This window comes from Rhinolophus sinicus, linkage group LG01 (assembly GCF_036562045.2).
Source record: "Rhinolophus sinicus isolate RSC01 linkage group LG01, ASM3656204v1, whole genome shotgun sequence".
Classification (NCBI taxonomy): Eukaryota; Metazoa; Chordata; class Mammalia; order Chiroptera; family Rhinolophidae; genus Rhinolophus; species Rhinolophus sinicus.
In genome coordinates, this window is record NC_133751.1 from 4,556,737 (window position 1) to 4,578,899 (window position 22,163).

Here is a 22,163-nt window from a genome sequence, read left to right on the forward strand (position 1 = left end):
ACCCTGCACTATTTCCACCACACCCTTACCGGACACTAAAGGAAGGCTCTCAGGTGACTTGGGAAGGCGACGGGAGGGCCGATGCAAAGGCCAGCTCTAAAGTGCTGGTCCTCACCTGGACAGCTTGTTGAAACAGATTACTGGCCCCAGAATTTGCGTTTCTAACAAGTTCCCAGATGATGCTTCTGCTGGTGCAGGGACCCCTCTCAAAGAACCACTGTTGTAGACAGATTAATAACAAAGATTGCTGGTAAGATCACAAACGTGTATAACTATTGTTGAGAGCTGTTTGGCATGGCCTCATAAACATAAAGATATACATAGGTGTTGAGTAGAATTTTCACTCTTCTATATGCTCTCTAGAGAAATTCATTTGTAAGTGTCCAGGGTTCATGTACAAATATGTTGTAGTTGCATTGTTTGCAATGGTCAAAGCCTGAAACCTCACAAATAAAGAAACCATGGAATAGTCATACAAAGAAATATTATACAGCAATGAAGAGACCTGCAGTCACTATAGCAGATACCACACAAACATAAAACAGAATAAAAGAAGTTAGACACAAAAAAATACAGAGAGCGTGATCAGATTGCATATACATTCACAAACAAGCAAGAGTCACCTCTGTTGTTCATGGATGTATACCCAGGTGGAAAAACTATACGCTGTCCCGTTTTCTGGTTCCACCACTTAAAACCATTGACCTTGAATTCAGTCTTCCTGTACCTCAATTTCTGCCCTCCTGGAATAAGGGTAATAATAGTACCTACCTCCTAGGGTTGCTCTAAAGATTAAAAGCTAATAAAGTTCTCGACATTGGGCTTAATACATATTAGCAATAATTATCATCATCAGTATTACACTGGATATCTTTAAAAGGACTTTTTGTGTCCTCGATACTAGCATAGTCAAATAATAAAGACATTCAGGGAAAAATGATAAATAAACCAAACATTATCACCACATCCAGATAACCAAATTAACAGAAACGCATATGCATTGTATGCAAGGAAATGGGAGCATATTATCCGTGGCCAAATGGAGAGGCTGCTCTAGGAATGGCTACAGGCACAGGATGAAGACCAAGTGGTCAGAATGGCTTCAAGGAAAAGATGAAATGTCGGAAATTAAAAGTATAGTAGGGATCGCAGAGACAAAGGCAGGATGAAACTCCTGGGCACTGCCGCACTGTGGCTAAGACTCTTTAGGTGGAGGAAGCACCTAGAATGCCCTAAAGAGGAGGTGGCTTGAGCACTGAGGCTCGGAGACATTGCCCTGAGTGGCAGGGAGCCACAGGCAATGGTGTCAGCAGAGTGTGAGATTTGTCACCACCATGCGGCAATGGGATGTGCTTTATCTTCTCTCTCTTTGCTTCTCGTCATAAACAGCTGTATGTAAAGCTCCTGCTCAAATGTTAGGACATGGCTTTGGATCTAACTACCGTGTTTCCCCGAAAACAAAACTGGGTCTTATATTAAGTTTTCCTCCAAAAGACACATTAGGGCTTATGTTCAGGGGATGTCCTCCTGAAAAATCATGCTAGGGCTTGTTTTCCGGTTAGGTCTTATTTTGGGGGAAACACGGTATTCTGTATATCCATCCCCAAGCCACTGGAAACTGCTGGTTCTGTGTCCATGGAAACCTCTTAGCTTCTAAGAACTGCACCGGAAGACTTTAGAAGGGGGAAGGCTGTACGGGGAAAATCCATACCCAAGCTCCTTGGATCCTCATAGGCTGTTGGCCTTACTCTGCATTCCCCAGGGTCCTCTCCATGGGCCACCTGGTTGTCCTGGTGACACGATGGTAGGCTTCTCTGGAGCCAGTCATCAGAGAGAGAGAGAAAGAGAGAGAGAGAGAGAGAGAGAGAGAGAACTCCAGTGCCCAAGATGGAAGCTGCAGTCCTTTCATAATAATCTAATCTCAGAGTGGTTTCCACCACTTCTGCCATATTCCATTGGTCACATAAACCCACAACTCCAGTAAAATGTGGGAGGCGGCTATAGAATGGTTAGTATACCAGGATTCGAGGGTCACTGGGGATAACACTGAGGGATGGCTAATCCACTGCCAATTATTTGTTTCTAATTAATATTCTGGACCTCATCCGTTTTTTTCATGATGACATGTTGTATATTCTTACGTTTTTTAAATTTATTTTTTACTATCACTATGGGTAGGAAATCAAAGTCTACTTAATATTTTCTTTTTTATTTCTATGTAATTATTAGGAGGTTTTCTTTTTAGGCAAAATGTATTATCTATGTACATGACCAGACAGGAAACAGAAAGAGAGAGAAGAGAGAGAGGAGAGAGAGAGAGAGGATGATGACCTGCCCATCTCTATGGGAATTAGAGAAAAAAAAAAAAAAATACTGTTTTTGGTAGCTTTGGGTTAATATTCATACTTGTCATGCAAAATAAATCAAGTTTCTTCCAATAATGTTCTTTGAAACAAGTTCAGAGTGAATATCGTATAAAACCCATTAAATGGTCTCCGTCTTTACGCTGACACAGTTAATCAGGCCACGAGGCTCTGACAAAGCTGCCAGGAAGTGGAGATGGTGTCAGTCTTGTTAAAGTTTAACATCAAATTCAGCCCACTGTAGCTTGGAAAAACATATTTGATTAATGGTTATAATCAAAGTAACTTCATTATGTAAGCATAATGGCCCAGCCGAGAAGATATTTTAGTGTGTGCTAAGAACTTATTAATTCCTGGCTGGAGAAATCATTTTCTTTATGGGGATTAGAGCTGCCCAGTAGGCAGCCTGACTCGCTAAAACTTTTATGAACAATAAGTATTTGGACAGGAGGAATTTTTGATTCCGCAGCAGTGATAATGGCACTTTGTGTTTCTGCGGGGGCTTTCTTCCGACACACTCAGTGGGTTCCACTCACATAATCTCATTAATTCTCATCACAACCCCTGGGAGGCTGCAGGTCTCATTGTTCTTATAGATGAGAAAATGGAGATGAAGCTGAGAGGCAGAGACCCCAAATGGAGAAAAAGCCAAGCAGCCTTTGAAGGCCTTGAGAAGAAACAGGCACAGGTTTGGAAACCATTTCACTAGCAAAGTGCTACAGAGGTTTTCAGGAGGGATGCTTTGTACACCAACCATCATAGAAGCATTAGTCGCAACAGTCAAAACAGGGAAGCAACCCAAGTGTCCATCGATGGATAAATGGATAAACAAAATGCAGCATATACACACAATAGCCTCTATTCAGGCTTAAAAAGGAATACAATTCCGACACACCCTATAACATGGATGAACCTTGAATGCATTATGCTGAGTGAAATAAACCAGTCACAAAAGGACAAGTACTGAATGATTCCGCTGGTATGAGGCCCTAGGGCGGTCAAATTCATAGAGATAGAAAGTGGATGGGGGATGCCAGGTGCTGGGGGGGGCAGGGAACGGGCAGTGAGTGTTTAATGGGTGCAGAGTTTGAGGTGGGGAAGATGAAAACATTCTAGAAGTGGATGGTAGAGAAGATTGCACCTGAATGCCACTGAACAGTACACTTAGAAGTGGTTAAAATGGTAAGTTTTATGTTAGGTGTTCTGAAAACATAGGTTTCCTGTGATTGGGAAATGCAACTGTGGGTTCCTTGATGGCCCCCAGGTGAGGTAAGGAGAGGAACAGAGGTTATAAGAAGGCTAATGGTGGTGGGTTGCACTGTATTAGTAAGGGGACGAACTGCTGCTCCCCTTAGGGTCCGCCTTTGTATGCATGACCTTCTGTCGTCATGGCATTAGAGACAGAGGAGGTCACTGGCACCCTGGTCTGTCTTCAAGACTGTGGCTAGTCATGCCCAAGCCTTGCCCGAGAGATTAACCCCTCCCAGCCCCACATTTTCATTTTCCTCTGGGTCCTACAAGTCTTGTAGCCAATCCTGCCAGCATTACATCTCAAGTATGCACTGGGCTTGCAGGAGGCATGTTGGGTTCCTTATTTTGCGGTTGAGGAAATGGAGCTGTCAGAGACATCATGGGGAGTCTCCCTGAATGAAGTCCGCCCTCGTTGGAGGGGCTCCCAAAGAAGCTCTGGCTGCCCTGGGGTCCCTGGAGCCATAGGTTCTGTGTCCTGGGGTCCACCTCGGGTCCTCCTCTATGGGTAGGCACAGAGGCTTTGCACTTGGATTCAGAAGACCTGGGTTCTCCTTCTATCTTCCATTTATTCATTGCATGGTGTTAGGCTAATTACTTACCACCCCGATCCTACTTTAATATGAGTCAATGGCTAAGACTTCCCCTTCTCTGCTGAGAACATGTATGCTGCTGTGGGATCTCACATGTAAAAGTGTCTGAAACCCGAAAGGATACAGAAGCACAGATGTATCATTTACTGTGCGTGTCTTAGCTTAGACCCACTTAGCTTCCCTAGACCCTGGAGGAGGAAAGGAAGAAAGGGAAGGGAAAGGATAGGGGATGAAAGGAGAGGGAGATGCTTATTATCCCAGGGATTAAAGAAGATAGCTTTACGGCATTACTTTTGTGGTGATGGTGATGCTTTGAAAATCTTACTAGATGAAAGAGAGCTTTTGATTAAGGTTAGGAGAAGGGCATAGAGGGACTATGTTCTAGTTTAGCCAGGTTTAAACCCTCCAGTTCTGTTGCCTTATTTATAAATAAAGTAGAAAGAGGACAAGATATCAAGTATTAAATGAATCCTAGAATTCTCTTATAGTCTAATCTTAATTTATTTCCCTTTCAAGATAGGTGTTTGGTGCCTGCTTCTCTTTGATCATCTGCGTAGACATCTGCTGAAATGACTTTAAATGCAATGAATCTGCTAGAAATGTTATTTCTACATCTCTCATGCATATTTATAGCATAATTTGGAATCCACTTAAATGGTACTTATTAATATGTCTTGGGTCATTTCTATGGCCAGAATTTCTATCCCATTAAAAGGAAGGAGGGAACGAGGAAAGTGGGGAGAAGAAAGACATGTGGAAAGGAGAGGAGATTTAGAGCTACAAAGGCCTTGGGGAGCATCCTTTTGACCAGTTTTGACCCACGTTGTATAGTAGGGTCAACTGGAGAGCTTTACATAAATCTATCCCTGAGCCCCACCCCAGCTCACCTATGAGTCAGATGAGAAATCAAGGCCCAGGGCAGCCAACAGTCTTGCCCACTCATGGCAGCATGACTGTGGATAGCATGAGGATGGAGCCTAGACTCCTTGCTCCTAGTCTCCTTTCTCGGCTCCTCCATGTGTGAGAGGGGCCCTGCTCTAACCCAAGGCCACCAGACCCCAAGTCACACCTGCAGAGTCCAGAGTCCAGCACTTCCGGTGGGTCTCTACCCTAAGCAGCAGAATTCAGGAATAGGGCAGCCATCTTAGTGCCTGATATCTGAAATACTCATTCATGTTTCCGCCTAAGTCTATTTTAAAATAGAATAATGAAAATTAAGTATTCAGTAAATTTTTATCGACGGATAACATAACAGCAAAAATAAATTTTGATTCCAATCTGTGCATGAAATGTTCATTGTGGAATCCAGGCAGTGGATATATGGCTGTTCAACTTTATGTGTGTTTGAAATTTCTTCATAGTCAAACTTTGGGGGATATGTAAAAAAAAAAAAAAATGTAGTTGAAAAAGTAGTTTAATGTGTTTCTGTGTCAGAACATCTCTCTCCTTGGCCCTCCCAGCTGGAAACCCTGGTGTCCCTGCCTCTGTTGTCCAGCTCGAGTGTCATCTAGCCTTGTTGCTTTGTTCGTGGCCCCGCACCCTCCTCTCTCACCTCTGTTCTGACCACATGGAAGGACTGAAAGACTTCCCAGAATGCAGGACTTTCCTGCTCAAACATGGGAAGTCCTGGGCATCTGGAAGGTGGGCCACTCCCTATGATGGGGTCGTTATTGATGATGATAATGTTAGTTTTAGGATAAAAGTCATTCAAGTCACATCCTGGTTGACTCTTGTATCTGGGCCTCTGATGCTCATTCATCTTCTCTGGTTTTCTCTTGTCTTCTCTGTAAAATCAAGATATTCAACTGGATGCACATGACAGGCAGCTTGTCTATCCAGGATCCTTGAATTTCCTTTTGTTTCTTTTTCAGTGGTATTCTCAGCAGAACTGGGGAGAGAAAAAAATAAAAATGTATTTGGATCAGTTTTGTATTATTGGTAGAGACATTAAAAAGAAGAGTAAAGCTTGGAACTAATCTTTAATATTAGTGATTGGTTAATATAAATTGTCATTCTCTTTATGTTCTTGTGTTGAAAAATCAATGTCTGTATTAATTTATTGCTGAAACCTGTGCAAAGATACGGCGATGTGCTCTTCATATTTGTTGGGCTTACTGTTATGAATAAGGTCAGTTATCGCTCGTAGGTAAACTCACCAACTCCTCAGTGCCTCTGGCATGATGGAAACACCCTTTCAAATTCTTAATGTAGTGATATACCCTCTGATGTAGGGTTCTGTTGGGGATGGAGGAAGGGAAGAAAGCCCTGATTTCTAGAGTTTGCCGGTGTCGGTGGTGTAAATCCTCACACCGTGTCTGATTTCAAGCTAAATAGGTAATGTCACTGGACTGCAGGGTTGGGTCACGATGTGCATATCAGCTTCCTCTGGCTGGTGACAGCCGCCCCACTGCATCTTTATGCTGCAAGAAGTAGGTCGCATGAGGCTCCCTCATACCATATGAATGCAGACTTGCTGAACACGAAGGCGCTCTTAGATGGTATCATGGTTTATGGAGGAAATTTATACGCTGTTACATAACAAAGCGAAACAGCACCCACCTTCAGGGGCAGTTTTGCAGGAGAAATGCACCAGCACACAATCTGTGAACAAAGCTCTTTTGGTCTGGATTTCCTCTGCTTCTGCTCACGGGGTTTGCCCACTGCCTGTCCTTGGTGCCGGTCCTGGTAAATCACCTCATCTGTTTGTTTTCCTTCAGAAATGTGTGCAAAGCACTGCCCTGCTGACATGTTGTCTTCTCTCGGTGTCCACGACTGTGGCAAGTGAAAAGGTTGTATCTTCTGACGTTAGCATTGCAAAGAGCCATGATAATGACCCTTCTTCTTCTTTTTCTTTTTTAAATCCTTTGACCACTCCTTTAAAGGGCTGAAAATACTTGGGCGGGACCACCAGAGGACATGGGCTTGCCAGAATATTTCTGACCAAATGCAAAACTTATTAACCAGAACTAATATGCCCATTGTGGTGGGGCACTCTTCTAAAGCTCAGTCATACGGCAACACCTAGCTATAAGGAAGGCTCATAAATACATTCTTTTATTCAGGCATATTTTTGTATAATGTCTCCTGTTACAAACTTAGTAAAGAAAGGAAAAATGGGCTTGGGGTGGCAACTGGAAATCTGTGCTCAAGGTCAATAGTCCATACCTATTGTTAGAGTTTAAGAGGGCCCAATAAGTAATACTCCTGAATTCAGAATCAAGCGAAGGTTAGACACAGGAGTAGGGTAGTTTGATATTAGCTTTCTGGAGTAGGTGGGTTTTCAAATCTTACAGTCTAGAATTAGGGAGACTTACCCACCCAGTTCCTGACAAGGCTGGAGACACAAACTTCCTTTTACTCGGCCACACCCCCTTTCACTATCAGAAGTTTACGGATCAGACACATGTCCTCTGCCAACAGATAACCAGAAAGGACTGGGCCACGCTGGGCTGGGCAGTTCCTCCCCAACTCCCAGGTCAGATAAGCCACTGTCCCTCCATTCAAGAGAGAGGACAGGAGTGTTGCTTGAATAGAAGATCCCTCCACATGGAAGCAAAAGGCGTGGGGCATGTCCTACCTACCTGTTTTGGCGGCTGGGACCTCACTTCCTTTGTGACGTTGCTGTGTATTTCTAGTCTGCAAATTCTTCTGCATGTATACAGTGGTATGTTAGTATAATAGCTGTTCCTGATCCATGCTTTTCCTTTCTGTGGTTTCAGTTACCTGCTGTCAACCACTGTCCAAAAATATTAAATAGAAAATTCCAGAAATTAACAACTCATAAGTTTCAAATGTTCCGTCATTCTGAGTAGCATGGTCAAATCTCACACCAGCCCACTCCGTCCAGCCTAGGATGTGAATTATCCCTTTGACAAGCATATCCTTGCTATGTCACTCGTTACTCACTCAATATCCGTCTGGTTATAAGATCAGTTATCACAGAGAGAGAAATCACATTCACGTAACTTTTATTACAGGGTATTGTTATAATTGTTCTGTTTTTATTAGTTATTATTGTTAGTCTCTTATTTTGCTTAATTTATAAATCAAACTTTATCATAAGTCTGTATGTATAGGAAAAAAGAGTATACATAGGCTTTGATATTATCCATGGTTTTAGGCATCCACTGGGGTCCAGTGGATAAGGAGGGACTACTGTAAATGTTTCACTGTCAGATCTCAAAAAACTTATGAATAATCATAAAATATGTAATACTAGGTATCACAGTTCATTCTCACAAAATGCTTTCATTGCTTTTCAATGAACTCTGTGTCTGCAGCCCCCTGCACACCCTGCATTTCCAGCAGATGAGCCAGTGCAGTTCCAACACGAAGTTCAGTTAGAACTTTTGTTCATAGTAACTAATAAGATGGAAGCAAAACAGCAAAGACTTCCATGGGAACTCCATTCATTTGTCAATGGCACTGAGTGACTTCTTTGCTGAATCAGAGGAATCAGACTTCTTTGCTGAATCTTTCATATTAGAAGAATACTTTCTCAATATTTCGGGCTACGTACAATGTAATGGCTTCAGACCTTTAGTCTTCATTATTAACTTTTCTCCATCTCTTTCTTAAATTTGGTAATCAGCAAAACAATAAACCAAGCCCTAATGCATAGCATCTACAGAAGTGGACATGAGCTGACTCATTAACATCTAAGTCCCACATCTGCCTGAGATCCCAGACTAGCCCACCCAGAACCCCAGTTCCCTGCAGCCCTGGCCATTCCTGGTGTAGTCTCGACCCTCCATCAGGTCTAAAATGCAGGAACCAACAGGCAGCTTTTCATGTCTCCCCACCTGTACACCTTGGCTCACTGTCTCATCCCCAGACATTCCCACATTTCAACGTCAGTTAGAGCCAGCTCCATAACCATTGCCACAACCCCCGGGCCCCCAGCCCCCACCCCAGAGGCAAAGCAACAGAGGGCTCCTTGCCTTAAAAGCAAAATAAATCCACACACAAACATAATTCAAGTGAAAACAGAAATACTGTGTTACCTAAGTGTCTTCTTCTGCAATAAGTTGTCAGTTGTGGGCTAGACAGAACAGAGACTGTCCTATTTGTTCTTGGATACTTTAATTAATTTTCCGATTTTCCTCCACATTTTGGCCTTCAGTTTTATCCAACGAATCTTACTATAGGAAACCAATTCCTGTCTTTAAAAGAGTAAGTAATTGCACAAACAAAACAAAGCATCTTGAGAGATACTCAAATAATTTGCCTCCTGGAAACAGATTTGTTTTTTTTTTAAACTAACGTCTCAATCGTATTTTAAATTTGTAAGTAATTTTATAACGTATGCAAATATGGAGTTGGCAATTATCATAAACAATTATTGTTTTAACTAGGAAAAATTACCTTGGCTTACATTATTGAGATGCTATAATAATACCCCGTCCTAAAGACATTCTTCCAAGAGCAGTCCTACTGCTTGCCATGTCAGTGTTCAATAGACATCCCTGATTCTCCAAATCCTTCACAGGAAAAATGACACTGCCACCTTCCTTTCTGGTACATTTTTAAGGAGAAGGCATTTAAGGATGCTTCCAGAGAGATGCTGAGTTCGTCCAGCATCATTACATGAGTGAAATGTCTCCAGAACCAACTTCTTCTACCCTCTTGGACACTGAAAATTTTTTGTTAGTCATTCTGGAAAGAAATCTTAAGTATTGTAAATAATTCTATGTCTAATTAAACACACCACACCAAGCCAATTTAACGTTTCCTCAATGGCTGAGGATCATTTTTGAACACCCACGATTGGGGTCTCCTGCGGTGCCCTGAAACACTCAGGGGTGAGAGGGCCTGACTGCAGGGGGGGACACCATGTTTGCTGGACCTAGGTGGTCCCACGTCACCACGCTTTTTGAGGTTCATGCCTCCTCAGTGCCATTCTCTTCTCTCATATCAGCTCTTTCATTCTTTCGCTTTTGTTGGTGTCCACACTTCTGGCAGCCTTCCCTGCTTGCTAAGGGTTGGTGTTAATCTGCTGTGGGCAGAAAGTAATCTAAGCAACTTATCTGCCCTGCTTATGAACATGAAGAGACTCTAAGAGAGTGTCTGCGGCTTTCTCCTACTGCTGAAATGTTTGCATTTTGTACAGGTATTTTAGTGATATTTTGGGATTCTCCTTAGACACAATTTATGATTGCTTCATTTTTCTCATAAATATATTCCCTACGGTTGAGGTTTACTGAGACGATGCCACAGTAAAGAAAATTCTCTCTATGTTTAAAGGAAAAGTGATAAGGAGACATGTCGGAAGAACCTTGCAGATTGGCCTGGCCTCTCCCCATCCCTGCATTCAGGAGAGTGGTCCCCAGCACCATGAGCATGCATCACAGTGCACAGGGCAGGCTGGGCTCCCAAGCGAGGCTTGTGCAACAGAGCAGGCATGACCCGCTGCCCACGGTGCAGATATCCAATGCACCTGTGCAGTTCCCCTTTGGTCAAGGTGTGAGCGTTCGCCTTCAGCTCTCCATCCACACACAAGACGTCCAAGTTGCACACACTCTGCTCAAAGGAGCTCTGGAGCATCCAGAACCCTTTGATGGTCAACAGTGCAGAGTTGAAGGTGGAAGTATCCACAAGTGAGGAGAGAGATGGGGAGGAGTGGTCCACTCTGCTCCCCGCTCCTCCCGGAACTTCACCCTGGCCTCCTTGGCTGCAGAAGGTGCTCTTGGAGAGGGTGGTGTGCATATCCAGCCTCCTCTCTGGGCAGGGCCCCACAGTTGGTGGCTGTCTGGACCAGTTAATGGGGCCATTGTCTCCCCACGGCGACACTGAGGTGGAGTACTGAGGGAAGGGACTTCTGTTCCAGGTGCACAGCCCAGTAGAACCCTCTCATGCTGCTACACAGGCTGGCATGAGAAACCTCCCACCTTCGTGATCTCAGAGGAGGAGCAGCTCTGGTCCCTGGGTTTGCTTCATCCTCCAAGGTGGCACGTGTCAATCCCTCCCGGACCCTTCCTCCCCACCCTCAGCTCCCCTGTAGTGGAAGCTTGGCGGCATGGTTTCCACAGCCAGTAAGCATCAAGCTGGAGAGGAAGATGCCAGCTCACTTTCTTATAGCTAGACCTGTCCATGGTCGAAGGGGAACATTCCTATCCCCTCACCATAAACTCTGAATCTTATAAGCCCCTCCCCCTTTCTCTTCTGTGCTCAAACTTCTTCCACAGAGATTGCAAAATGGTGACACCACTTGGGAAAACAGTGTGGCAGTGTTTTCAAATGTTAAACACAGCATTGCCTTGCGACCTGGCACATCCACTCCTAGGAACATACCCAGAAAAAAAAAATGGTAACATATGTCCACACAACAACCGGGACATGAGTGTTTACAGTAGCGTCATTCATCAAATCCAAAATTGGAAACAACTTAAATGTGCATCAACTGGTGAATGAATAAACAAAATGCAGTATATACATACATGCAATGGACCATTATTTCACAACTGAAAGGATACACTGTAATATGGATGAAACTTGAAAACCTCCTCAGTGAAAAAAACACCAGAAAGCTAGACACAAAAGAAAACATACCGTAGAATCCCATTTATAGGAAATGTCCAGAAAAAACAAATCTAGAGGTACAGACTATCCGTTAGTGTTTGCCTAGTTCTGGGAGTGGGAAAGGAAAGTGACTATGGACAGGAGGAAACTTTTTTGGGTAATGTAAATGCTCTAAAATTTGACATGGTGATGATTAAAAATTCTACATAGCTGTACTGGGTTGTAAGTGTGTGTGTGTGTGAGTTGGGTAATGAACATATACTTGGATTGGGTTGAATAGTGCCCCCCAAAAGTTCATATTCACCAGGAACCTCAGAATATGACCTTATGTGGAAATAAAGTCTGCAGATATAATTAGTTAAGACGACATCACACTGCGTTGGGGTGGGTTCCAAGTCCAATGACTGGTGTCCTTGTGAGAAATCCATGTGAAGACAAACACTTAAGGATGTACTCAATGTGCAGGTGGGGGAAGAGAGTGGACAGATGCTGCCACTAGCCCAGGAAGGCCTCGGGCCACCAGGAGCTGGAAGAGGCAAGGAGAGATTCTTCCTTAGAGCTCTCAGAGGGAGCATGGCCCTGCTGTCACCTTGGTTTGGGACTTGCGGGCTCTAGAACTGTGAGAGAATACATTTCGATTGTTGTAAGCCACCTAGCTTATGGTAATTTATAATAGCCACCCTAGGAAACGAAGACAATACCACAACCCATTCAACTGTACACTTAAAAGAAGTGACTTTTATGGTATATAAATTATACCACAAGAAAGGTATTAATGAAAACTAAAATTTTGTTAAAATTTGCTTAAATAGGCTAGAGGAAGGGATGGATCGGGTTGGGGGATGGTGGAGCCAGTTTTCTGCTTCTCAGATATGCTGGAAGAGAAGTCTCACCACAGTTGTAGGTAACTTACTGGAAAATGTGAGACTCAGGGATTTTTACTCAGTGCCCAGTTTGTCCAGTCCACATCTGGTTGTGCCTGCCACATGCCTGCTCACTGTAGAGAAACTTCCAAGTGTGATTGCCATGGGTGTCCAGCCTACGGATGGCTTGGGATGTGTCTCAAACCACTGTGGTAGGCCATAGGGGAGACACGACTGAGTAGTACATGCCGGTCTTAGAAGAAAGCATGGTGTGTCCATGGTCAGGTGCCCAGGAGGCATCGGAGGGCTTGTGAGGTGCGGATTAAAGAGCACCACTCTAACCTTCGAAATGAGGGAGGATTTTTATTTCCAAGATTGGAAAAATGAGGCAAAAAGCAGGTAGAAATACAGACTTGTTTTGGTTATTTTTCAAATCTTCCTGGTCCTTTTTGATAACCTCTTGTTTCTTTGTCACGTTTCTAAAATATCTTTAAACATTTTATGTATAAATATTGTAGGGTCTGTATCCAGTCATTCTAGCATGTGAAGTCTGTGGGAGGCTGATTCTCAATTATGGTGCATTGTTTTCTTGGGTTTTATACTTTTGGTTTGAGAGCTCAGGTACAGCAGAGGTTTATGTGGGAGAATTCCAGCGGGTATGGATGGAGGGTGCATCCATCTAGTCTGCATGCGTGTTTGCTTGTGCTGGATTCCTCAGGCCCATCACCAAACTAAGGTCACCGTCATATTAGTCCTTTAGCATAAATTCAACTCCAAACCGATGTAGGGTCAGAGCAGCTACAAATTCACGGGAGAAACATTTCTTTTCTTCATTCATAACAGAAGCCACGGCAGTCTGCTTCTCCCTTTGGAATTGTGGATTTTGTTGTTGTTGTTGTTGTTGTTATATTCTTGCTCTGAAAATAGAGCCCATTGAGGCGTCTGGCTTGTAGTTCTCACTTTTAACTTCCTGCCTCTCAGGTAGTCAAGGTATCAACACCATAACCCCTCTGGCCTTTCGACATCCACTTTTGTTTCTGGTTCCTGGGGTTTCTTTCACTTTCTTATAAGCTTCGTATGCATTTAAAAAGTGTTTGTTATATATTGTCCAGCATTTCCAGGTGATCTGTAGAGTGGGTGTCGGGTCTTATGTCTCTAGCATGTTGCCAAGAATGGAAGTCTGTAGGTGAAGTGGAAGGTGCAGAAGAGGGAACGTGACATGTTTCACAAATAAAGGTTCCCGTTTTCTCAGTGAATTGGGGCTGAGATCGTCTGCCAGAGTTATGGGAGAAGAGTCGGTCTGAGGTCTCCCAGTGACTATAGAAATTTGTAACAACTGTGGGGAATGGAAATGTCTATGTACAAGTAATCGCAGGGACTGGTCAGCAGTCATCGGGACTCCGACTACGTTGATTCATAAAGTTTTATTTCCATAGTTGGAAATGATAGTTAGAAACATAGACGATTACATAAGGAGGAGCATAATTTTTAATAGGCGCCCCCTTTCCAGTCTAATCAGCAAGTAAAATCATTTCCCAACATGTCCTAGGGCCAGGGGCGTGCCTGTGACCCATGTCTTCCCTCAATGGGATTGGAAGAGAGCGACATCCTCTGAATAGGAAACCACTCGCCCACTTCTGCTTAGGGCTCATTTAGTCAAGTTTCATTGTTCTGTTCCCTCCCCTCTACGTTCATCCTGATTCTTGCTCAGCATTTTCTTGAATACATTTTATTTCAGAGAAACATCTCTTTCAGCACGATTTAGCTGAGTGTTGTGGTGGGAAACATCAAGAGCCCTGCTTGGCCCAATAAGTTGTGTCCGTTTTGGATTTGCAGTTCCTGCGATGGTCACGTCCTACCCAAATACTACCCTGGCCACTCAGGGGCAAAAGAAGGAAATGAGTTGCATGGCCCATGGTGAGAAGCCCATCATCGTCCGCTGGGAGAAAGAGGACCGGATCATTAACCCCGAGATGGCCCGTTACCTTGTGTCCACCAAGGAGGTGGGAGAGGAGGTCATTTCTACACTGCAGGTAAAAACATGACAAACACAACAGACTGGAGTCTGACGTCAGGGGCAGAACAAGCCTGTTTTTTCACAGAAGTAGGTGTATGTGGGTGATAAATAAATAGCAAATAATCTTTTGGAGCTCATAGATGAAACACCATTTCTCTCCCTCTTCATACAGCAAGATTAGTGAGTAGCCCTGCAAAAATGGTGCTTTATCCTAAGTGTTATTAAGAGTAAAATTATTACGAACAAGGCAGGGAACCCAACCGTAATAAAAAAAAAAAAAATGTGAGAAATAGTCTCTTAATGACAGTTAATCCTGGAGGAATGATACCCTATGCTGTGTGCATGTTTTAACTTCCCATAGAAAGAAAAATTGGACAGGCTTTGGGACAAAAACTTTTATAAGGAAAGATATTTTGTTTGTTTGGAAAAAAAATCCAACATAAAAAAAAATATTCTGTCCATTTAGAATCATAAAAGCTAGAAAAAAGTATTAGAGTCTTGTATAGTTTTTAGCACAATTGGTAGTTAACTGAGTGGTGCTTTAGTATTGGGGGCGGGGAGATGCTGCAACACACACATGAGAAATAAACAGCCCTGGGCTTGAAACACTGATATTGATTTAGGCACATGGTCCAATCCTGGAGTCCTTCCAGGGCCGACCTCTAATGAGGGGGCTGCGAGACCGGCTTTATTCAGTATTTATAGATCTGTCTCTGTAAAGCAGGGTTGCTTTGGATGTTTTAAAGGCTCACTTGGGGGGTGGGACATGTATATGTGGACTATCTATCAACCTGACCATGACATCCTACATAAATTATGCATCCAATTTAAGGAGCTGGCAGCTGACATCGTTAATGTACACTGAATCTATCCACCTGCACCATTACAGCTGTGCTGAAATGGTTTGCTCTGAGAGGGGTGTGTGCGTGTGCATGTGTGTGCCAGAGGTGGGAGGAGGGGTGGGAACAGAGAGAAGACTTTTACAGGTAAAGCCATTTTACTTGATCTCCCACTCTATGCTACTGAATAAAGTGGGTTTCTTTCTGCTTTACACATAGATTTTGCCCACAGTAAGAGAAGATTCTGGCTTCTTTTCCTGTCACGCTATTAATTCTTATGGGGAGGACCGTGGAATAATTCAGCTCACAGTGCAAGGTAGGAAGGAGACAGCAGAGGGGGGAAACATGGTCGTCTTAGGACAGTAAGCGAATGCCCAGGCTTGCGCATCTGTGTGAGCACAGCCTGCTGTGTAACACTTCCTCATTCTCGCAAAAGTGTGAACCTGCGGAAGCCATATTTTGCAGTGCCCATGAATATGTCAGGGTGCAGCCTCAAAACACAGGGAACAAAGTCTTTAAAGGAACTGGGTCACATGACTTAGAGTCCTGCTGAGTACACAGCAGTGGAGCAGCTGCCTTCTCTGCTCCATTTTAGGCATCCTTACACTGGACACTCCCAACGAAAGAGAAGTTTAACATCAGAAATCTCAACTCTAAATAGTTCTTGCATGATAGATTCCAAACTAGAAGAATGACATTTAAATCCTTCAGCTTTGGCCCACCTCTGCATGTGCTGTGAAAATTGCCAGTCTGGGGAAGGTGGCATTTCTCCTCCCTAAAATGTGATTAGGAAAAAAAAATGCTTCCAGGTAGAAAGCACCTTCCAGCGTGGGGTGCTGACAAAGCGCGTGTGTGTCACACTCAGCGCGTCCGCTCGCGTCTCATGCGTGGACTAACCCCGTGTCGTGTCGATTGCACAGAGCCCCCGGACCCGCCGGAAATTGAGATCAAGGACGTCAAAGCACGCACAATCACCCTCAGATGGACCATGGGGTTTGACGGGAATAGCCCCATCACTGGCTATGATATTGAATGCAAAAATAAATCAGGTAAGTCCTTCATTTCCTCCAGCTATATTTCCACTTCAAAAAGCCCTTTTGTTTTCCTCCATTTTTATTTACCTGTAAGAATAAATCTGAGCTCATGGGAATTCAGAGGAGGCTTGTCTTACCAGTTGGTGTCTTTCCTGGCCCAAAGCCCCTCCACGTGTCACTCTGCGGGAGGGAGTTCTGGTGCCAGGCGCACTCAGGGGCTCAGCTCTGCCTCCTTGGTCTCTCGGAGCCAGCTGTGCCTCAGTCTTGCTTCAGGCCGCCCGCTTGGCCTTCCTTGCCACCGATCCGCACGTGCGTCACTGCTGACAGCATTATTTTTTTCTATTTCCTCGGCTGCCTTTCACTTCTCATGTGGACTTTCACTGTGTCTCTAATAGAGATGGGGAGTTAGAGCACCATCCGCATGTGAAAAGGGGCTAGAAAATTCTCAGAAGCCACACGAAGAGCCTTATTTGTCACTGTCTGGACACTGTAGATTACCCTGTCATGACCAGTTTGCATGTTTTGGCTGGAGCTGTAGTGAGCACTAAGCTGGAGGCAGCTTGGAAGGCAGGTCAGGAGTGAGGGAACATTTCAGTACAAGCGTGCAAGGGGCAGTATGAGAACACAGTCTGCGATGGGAAATTGAAGAAACCCTAAAGAACTGCCAAGGGAGAGGTGTCAAGGAAAGCACTATGTGAGGATGGAAAAAAAGTGCCTCAATCCAGGAACAGTGCTTTAGAAACCATATTTGAGACTTGCAAGAAGTACCATATTTTGCCGTGTATAATGCGCACCTAAGTTTTGGCCTAAACTTTCAGGGGAAAATATATTTCGTTTTAATTTTTTTCAAATTTTTATTTGTTTACATTAGGTACTTGCTTTTTATATTATAAAGGAATTTTAGCATTTATTTTTAAACATAGTATGGCACAAGAAATTTTATGTAACAAATAATTACAAAACACAGGAACAGATACAAGGTACAAGAAATTTCATGTACTGGTAACAAATTTACGATATTAACCATTATAGAAGGCCAAGAACTCTTCATTGTTGCAAGTTCATTGAAAGTTCAACAAAACCGATTATTGTAGTCCAGGGTATTATTTTGCATACGGATATCGTTATTGATTTCTAGAGTTATAATTTTGACTCATAAGCATAAATAAAAGAATTAAAAACATTTATACAAATACAGAATTAGTACTACCCATATATAATATGCATCCTTATTTTTCCCTCAAAATGTGCACATTATCAAAATACGGTAGCTGGATCTGAAAGATGGTTCCCTCAGCTTGTCCATCTTAGGATGCAGCTAGAGACCTGGAAGTGAGGCAATGCAAACACAGGGCCCAAGGCTGCAGGCCCACTGTCACCAGGAAATGTGGCAGACATAGCACAGGCTGGGGGCAGGGGAGCAAGGACCTAGGCAAGCAATCCAAATCTAAGAACCATCTTTTTCACCAACAACATTTTCAAATGCATAAATTGCTTGAGCCCTACATCACCAAAGTCGCAAGCTCCTTGTCTGTGACCCTAGGTGCAGTCAGACTGGAGGGCAGATTTCCATCCTTCATGCTCTGTTTCAGCCACACACCCATGTGGCTAAGATGTTTTCACAGCTCTGGAGCAAGGCAGTTTGGGGGTTAAAATGAGTCCCAGGAGAGTCACTGAGGAAAAGCTCATGGGACAGGCAGGCCCAGCTCCATGACCTGAGACGTCCACCAGGGCCCTCCAGGGTGTCTATCGCTTTCCACTGGAAAGCCCTGGGACGAAGGATCGAGGATGGCTGTAGGTGCAGCTGTGCTCACTGCCTAAGTTGTGTTAGGCAGCACTTTCATGTATTGGATGCTCCTCAATAAGTTTTGAGTGTATAAAATACAATCACAGTTTCAGTGAGTGTAATTTACAGGCTGAGTACATAGAAAACAATCTGCCAGTTACAGCTTAAATGTCACTTCCTCCAGGAAGCCTCCCCTGACCACCCATTTTATGGTATGCCCTTTCTCTACTCGTATAGCATCCTGTGTACCTTGGAACACTTGGTGGGTTTCTGACTGTTTATTTACTATCTGCCCCTCTGCTGGGAAGGTATTTACTATGTGTCCCACCCCTACTGAGCAGTTGTCCCCCTGAGGGACAGAGACTGTGTCTGTGCACCCCTGAGGGCAGGGCTGTTGTCTGAGGAGCCCTGTGCTATGTCCCTGCATCTCTCACAGAGACCAGCACATATACGAGCCTCGTAATAAACATTTGTTGACTTCTTGATTCTCAACCCGTTTTAGGCCATGAAATCATCCCTCCAAGATGCTGTCTTTTACTTTTTTGTTAATTTACTAAGAACAATGTGTTACCATACTTCACAGTCTCCCCATCAAACTGGGTCCTTACAGCTGATGCTTCCGTCGATGCTTGCACGGAAACTCACTGGCCCCAAGAAAGCGCCGTTCTGCTGTGACTGTTGGAAGTTCTTGCATTTCTTGCACCAAAACATACCTTCCTGAATCCAGTGGCCCTCTTCCCCCTCCAAAACCCTTTGGTCAGGTGACATGCCTTCCAAGATTTGAGAATAGATGACACTCTTGGTTTTCTATTTGCCAAGAAAAGTGAAATATCCCAAGTTGCTTTACTTGTATCTCCTACAACCATCTCCCGAGCCTCTCACTCGGGTCATGCTCTGTGTCAATCTCCCAGGTGTCACCCCACCAGGTACAGACACAATGGAGCCCTTACCTCCCTCATTCAGAACATGCGACGTCTCTTCATGTGGCTGCAGTCCCACCGTTGCTCCGGCTGCTACATCACTTGCTAGTGACCGCTGCTTGTCCTCCAAATGGACCCCAGGAACCCCTTTAAACGCCCCTCCCAGCACCTTGCCCTGTGTGCACCTTCAGCTCGTCTGTCTGCTGCCTCTGCTTCCTTCTCCTGTTTGGAAGGCAGCCTGTCTCGTCCCAAGTCCCCTCTTCGGGGGCCTCTCTTCCTCTCCACTCACAGATACCTGAATGGGCTTTAGCACCTTCACACGCTCTCCGGCACCCTGGAATGTCACCATCCAGGCCAGGAAGCACAAACTCTCCTATGCAGGTAGCCATGGTGGGTTTGTGTTGATTTATTTATTGGTTCTAGACTTGCTCCTACCTTTCGTGTGATTTTGTCTCTAGAACTTTTGGGTACCCTCACTCATTCTGGCCTCTACACTTCTTCAGATCAAGTTCACCCTCTTACATTCGTCCTGGATGACCTGCCATCCTCCTCACATGGGGTGTCTGACCCCCAAGCTGGGCTCACCAGTGAGCATCCAGCAGCACTGGCTCCCAGTCCTTTCCCACAGGGGCTATTTGGAATTTCCAAGGCAGGAATGGCATTCTGAGCTGCCCATCCCTTTAAGACACCCGTGTCTCAGGGACGTGTCATAGAATCCTGTCTACTTTTTCGGCAAATGCTTCTGACCTCTCCTTTTAAACCAAGGTACAGATCTGACCACGCACAGTTTTCCCAGCCTTAGTTCCTGCACACCCACAGCTGTTCCAGTAGCTCTTGGCCAAAGTCCCCCTCTTGAACTTGGCCAGACTCTCTGCATTGCTCTGCCTCATCAGGAAGCCAAGTGAAGAACTTGTCAGAAAGTCTTCATGTCAGCATAGGAGACTTTCAGCTGGCGTATGGAGAACTGAAATCCCGTCCCATGGGGAGTCCTGTAGAGAATGCATGGAGGTCCTGAGCTATAGGACAATGACCGGCAGCTCGGCGATAGCACAGCTGAGGTCAAATGCCAACTTCACGTCTCACCAGCCATGTAACAAGGTCTAAGTTTCTTGACCTTCACAATGAGAATAAAAGTCCCTACCTCACCAGAATATTGTAAGCACTCCATCAAATAAAGCAGTCTGTCTAAACTCCAGCTGTGCATCAGAATGACCCAGAGACGGAGGCTGTTCTAGACACAGGTTCTGGGCAGCACCCCCACCCCCCCTGCAGATGCAGCAGGTCTGTAAGTGCAGCTGTCAGAGCTCCCAAGGGCTTCCAGTGTGCCCATGGATTGGGGCCTGTGGAAGTCACACTGTTATCATGCCTGGCACAGCACTGAGAGAACACATGTGACTCCACGAGCTTGAGCTCCCTTTGCTGCTGGGTGTTCCCTGACTGCTTCCTTCATTTCCACCATGAGCCTGTTGTCTGCCCATCTGCAGGAGGCTGAGCTCTGGGGACCGTACCGTACAGATTCCTTTCCTTCTGACTTATGGTTGGTGTTGCCCAACAGCAGGCTAGGAGAGAATGATTTAGACAAGAATCTGGCAGAGGCTGTGTTCTGTGTGCACAGCTCCCCCCATGGGCCCCTCCTCTGAGCTTCCCATGCTGTTGCTTCCCTTTGGCCCTCCTGAACCCCGAGAGGGAGCAGATCCATACACTTGCTAGATGCTGGGAACCTCAGCACCCCCTTTATCCCCGCCCACCCCTCTGTAAAATAGACTCTGTAAGCATCGGCCAGTGTGACTTATAAACCCTCCTTGAGGCTACATGCACTCTCTGCTTCTAGAAACCACCATCCCCTCTGAATAAAGGCCCACCACAATTTCATTCCTGACCCTTCCTGTTCGTGTCCTTACCCGAACCCTCCCCATTCATGTTGTCATCCTTGCTCTTGGACTTCCAAACATGCATTTCTGCTCATGACTTACTCCTCAGAAGTCTTTATTTTGTCTGTGGTATATTCTTGCTAGTTGTATTTGCTTTTCAGTTTGCAGTTTCGTCCTGTCAAGTACCAGGATCTCTCTCTGATTGTTTCTAATGCCCACTGCTAAAGTCTCATGCACACTTTGTTAATTATCCATGACCTGTCTATCTGCACATCTTCGTCTGAGATCAGAAGTAGCACTTTTGGTCCCTTTGCTGACTCTTTTCTCCTGGGTGGTCACTGGCCTGTTTTTATTCCTCCTTCGAGGAATAAAGGACATGGCATCCTGTGATGCCATGTCATTTGCCAGAGTATGTTTGGATTTACCTAGACTCTCCTCTATTCAGTTGCTTTAAAATCCTTCAAGATAACACGTTCTTTCTCATCTTCTTGACTTCTAGCCAGAAGTCTATCCTGTGGTGTTGTGAACCATAGTCTAATAGTCACGACCATTGACATCATCTTTCTTCTTTCAAAGTCTAATAATTTCAATGAAGAAGCTGAAACACAGCCCCTTCCCCAGGGAGCTTTCACTTCCTGCCCAGGACGCCCCCTGCCTTGGTCACTCCCCCATGGGCTAGCCACATAAGTTGATTGGCAGGAGGAGGTGGTCAGTAGACATCAATATATCTGCTCTTCAGGCTCTCAGCCGCCTCCTAGACTCACCCTCCTGTGAAGATGGCCATGTCTTTACTGGCCCTTTACTGGTCCAGAAACCTCTATCTTGCCCTGGGCAGAGCCATCACTACTACAGGTGTCTGCTTCCTCCTGGGGCTAGTTAGCAACTTTGTTTGCATCTTGCAATACCTGGGCCTCCTCTCTGTTGTCCTTGGTGGCTTCTCCCCCACAGGCTCTCTCTCTGTGGGACAGGGCTCATATAGGTGTGTTATTTCACTGGCACTACATTCCCTCCCCCTCATTTTCCTCTATTGGTTCACATTCTGCTCCTCTCCCATCATTTGATATTTTGCAGTATCTTTTATGTCATGTTCTAACACCTTTAATCTTCTTGA

The 22,163-nt window shown here is 44.7% G+C and overlaps 1 protein-coding gene across 2 annotated transcripts in view; it reads left to right on the top strand.

Moving 5' to 3' along the window:
- DSCAM (DS cell adhesion molecule) overlaps positions 1-22,163 on the top strand; it is a 639,047-nt gene that overhangs the window by 491,009 nt on the left and 125,875 nt on the right. For both annotated transcript variants that reach the window (XM_019745768.2, XM_019745769.2), the window contains exons 12-14: positions 14,422-14,618; positions 15,661-15,757; positions 16,362-16,490. In XM_019745768.2, the coding sequence (XP_019601327.2) occupies positions 14,422-14,618; positions 15,661-15,757; positions 16,362-16,490 (423 nt within the window). The remainder of the gene's footprint in view (positions 1-14,421; positions 14,619-15,660; positions 15,758-16,361; positions 16,491-22,163) is intronic.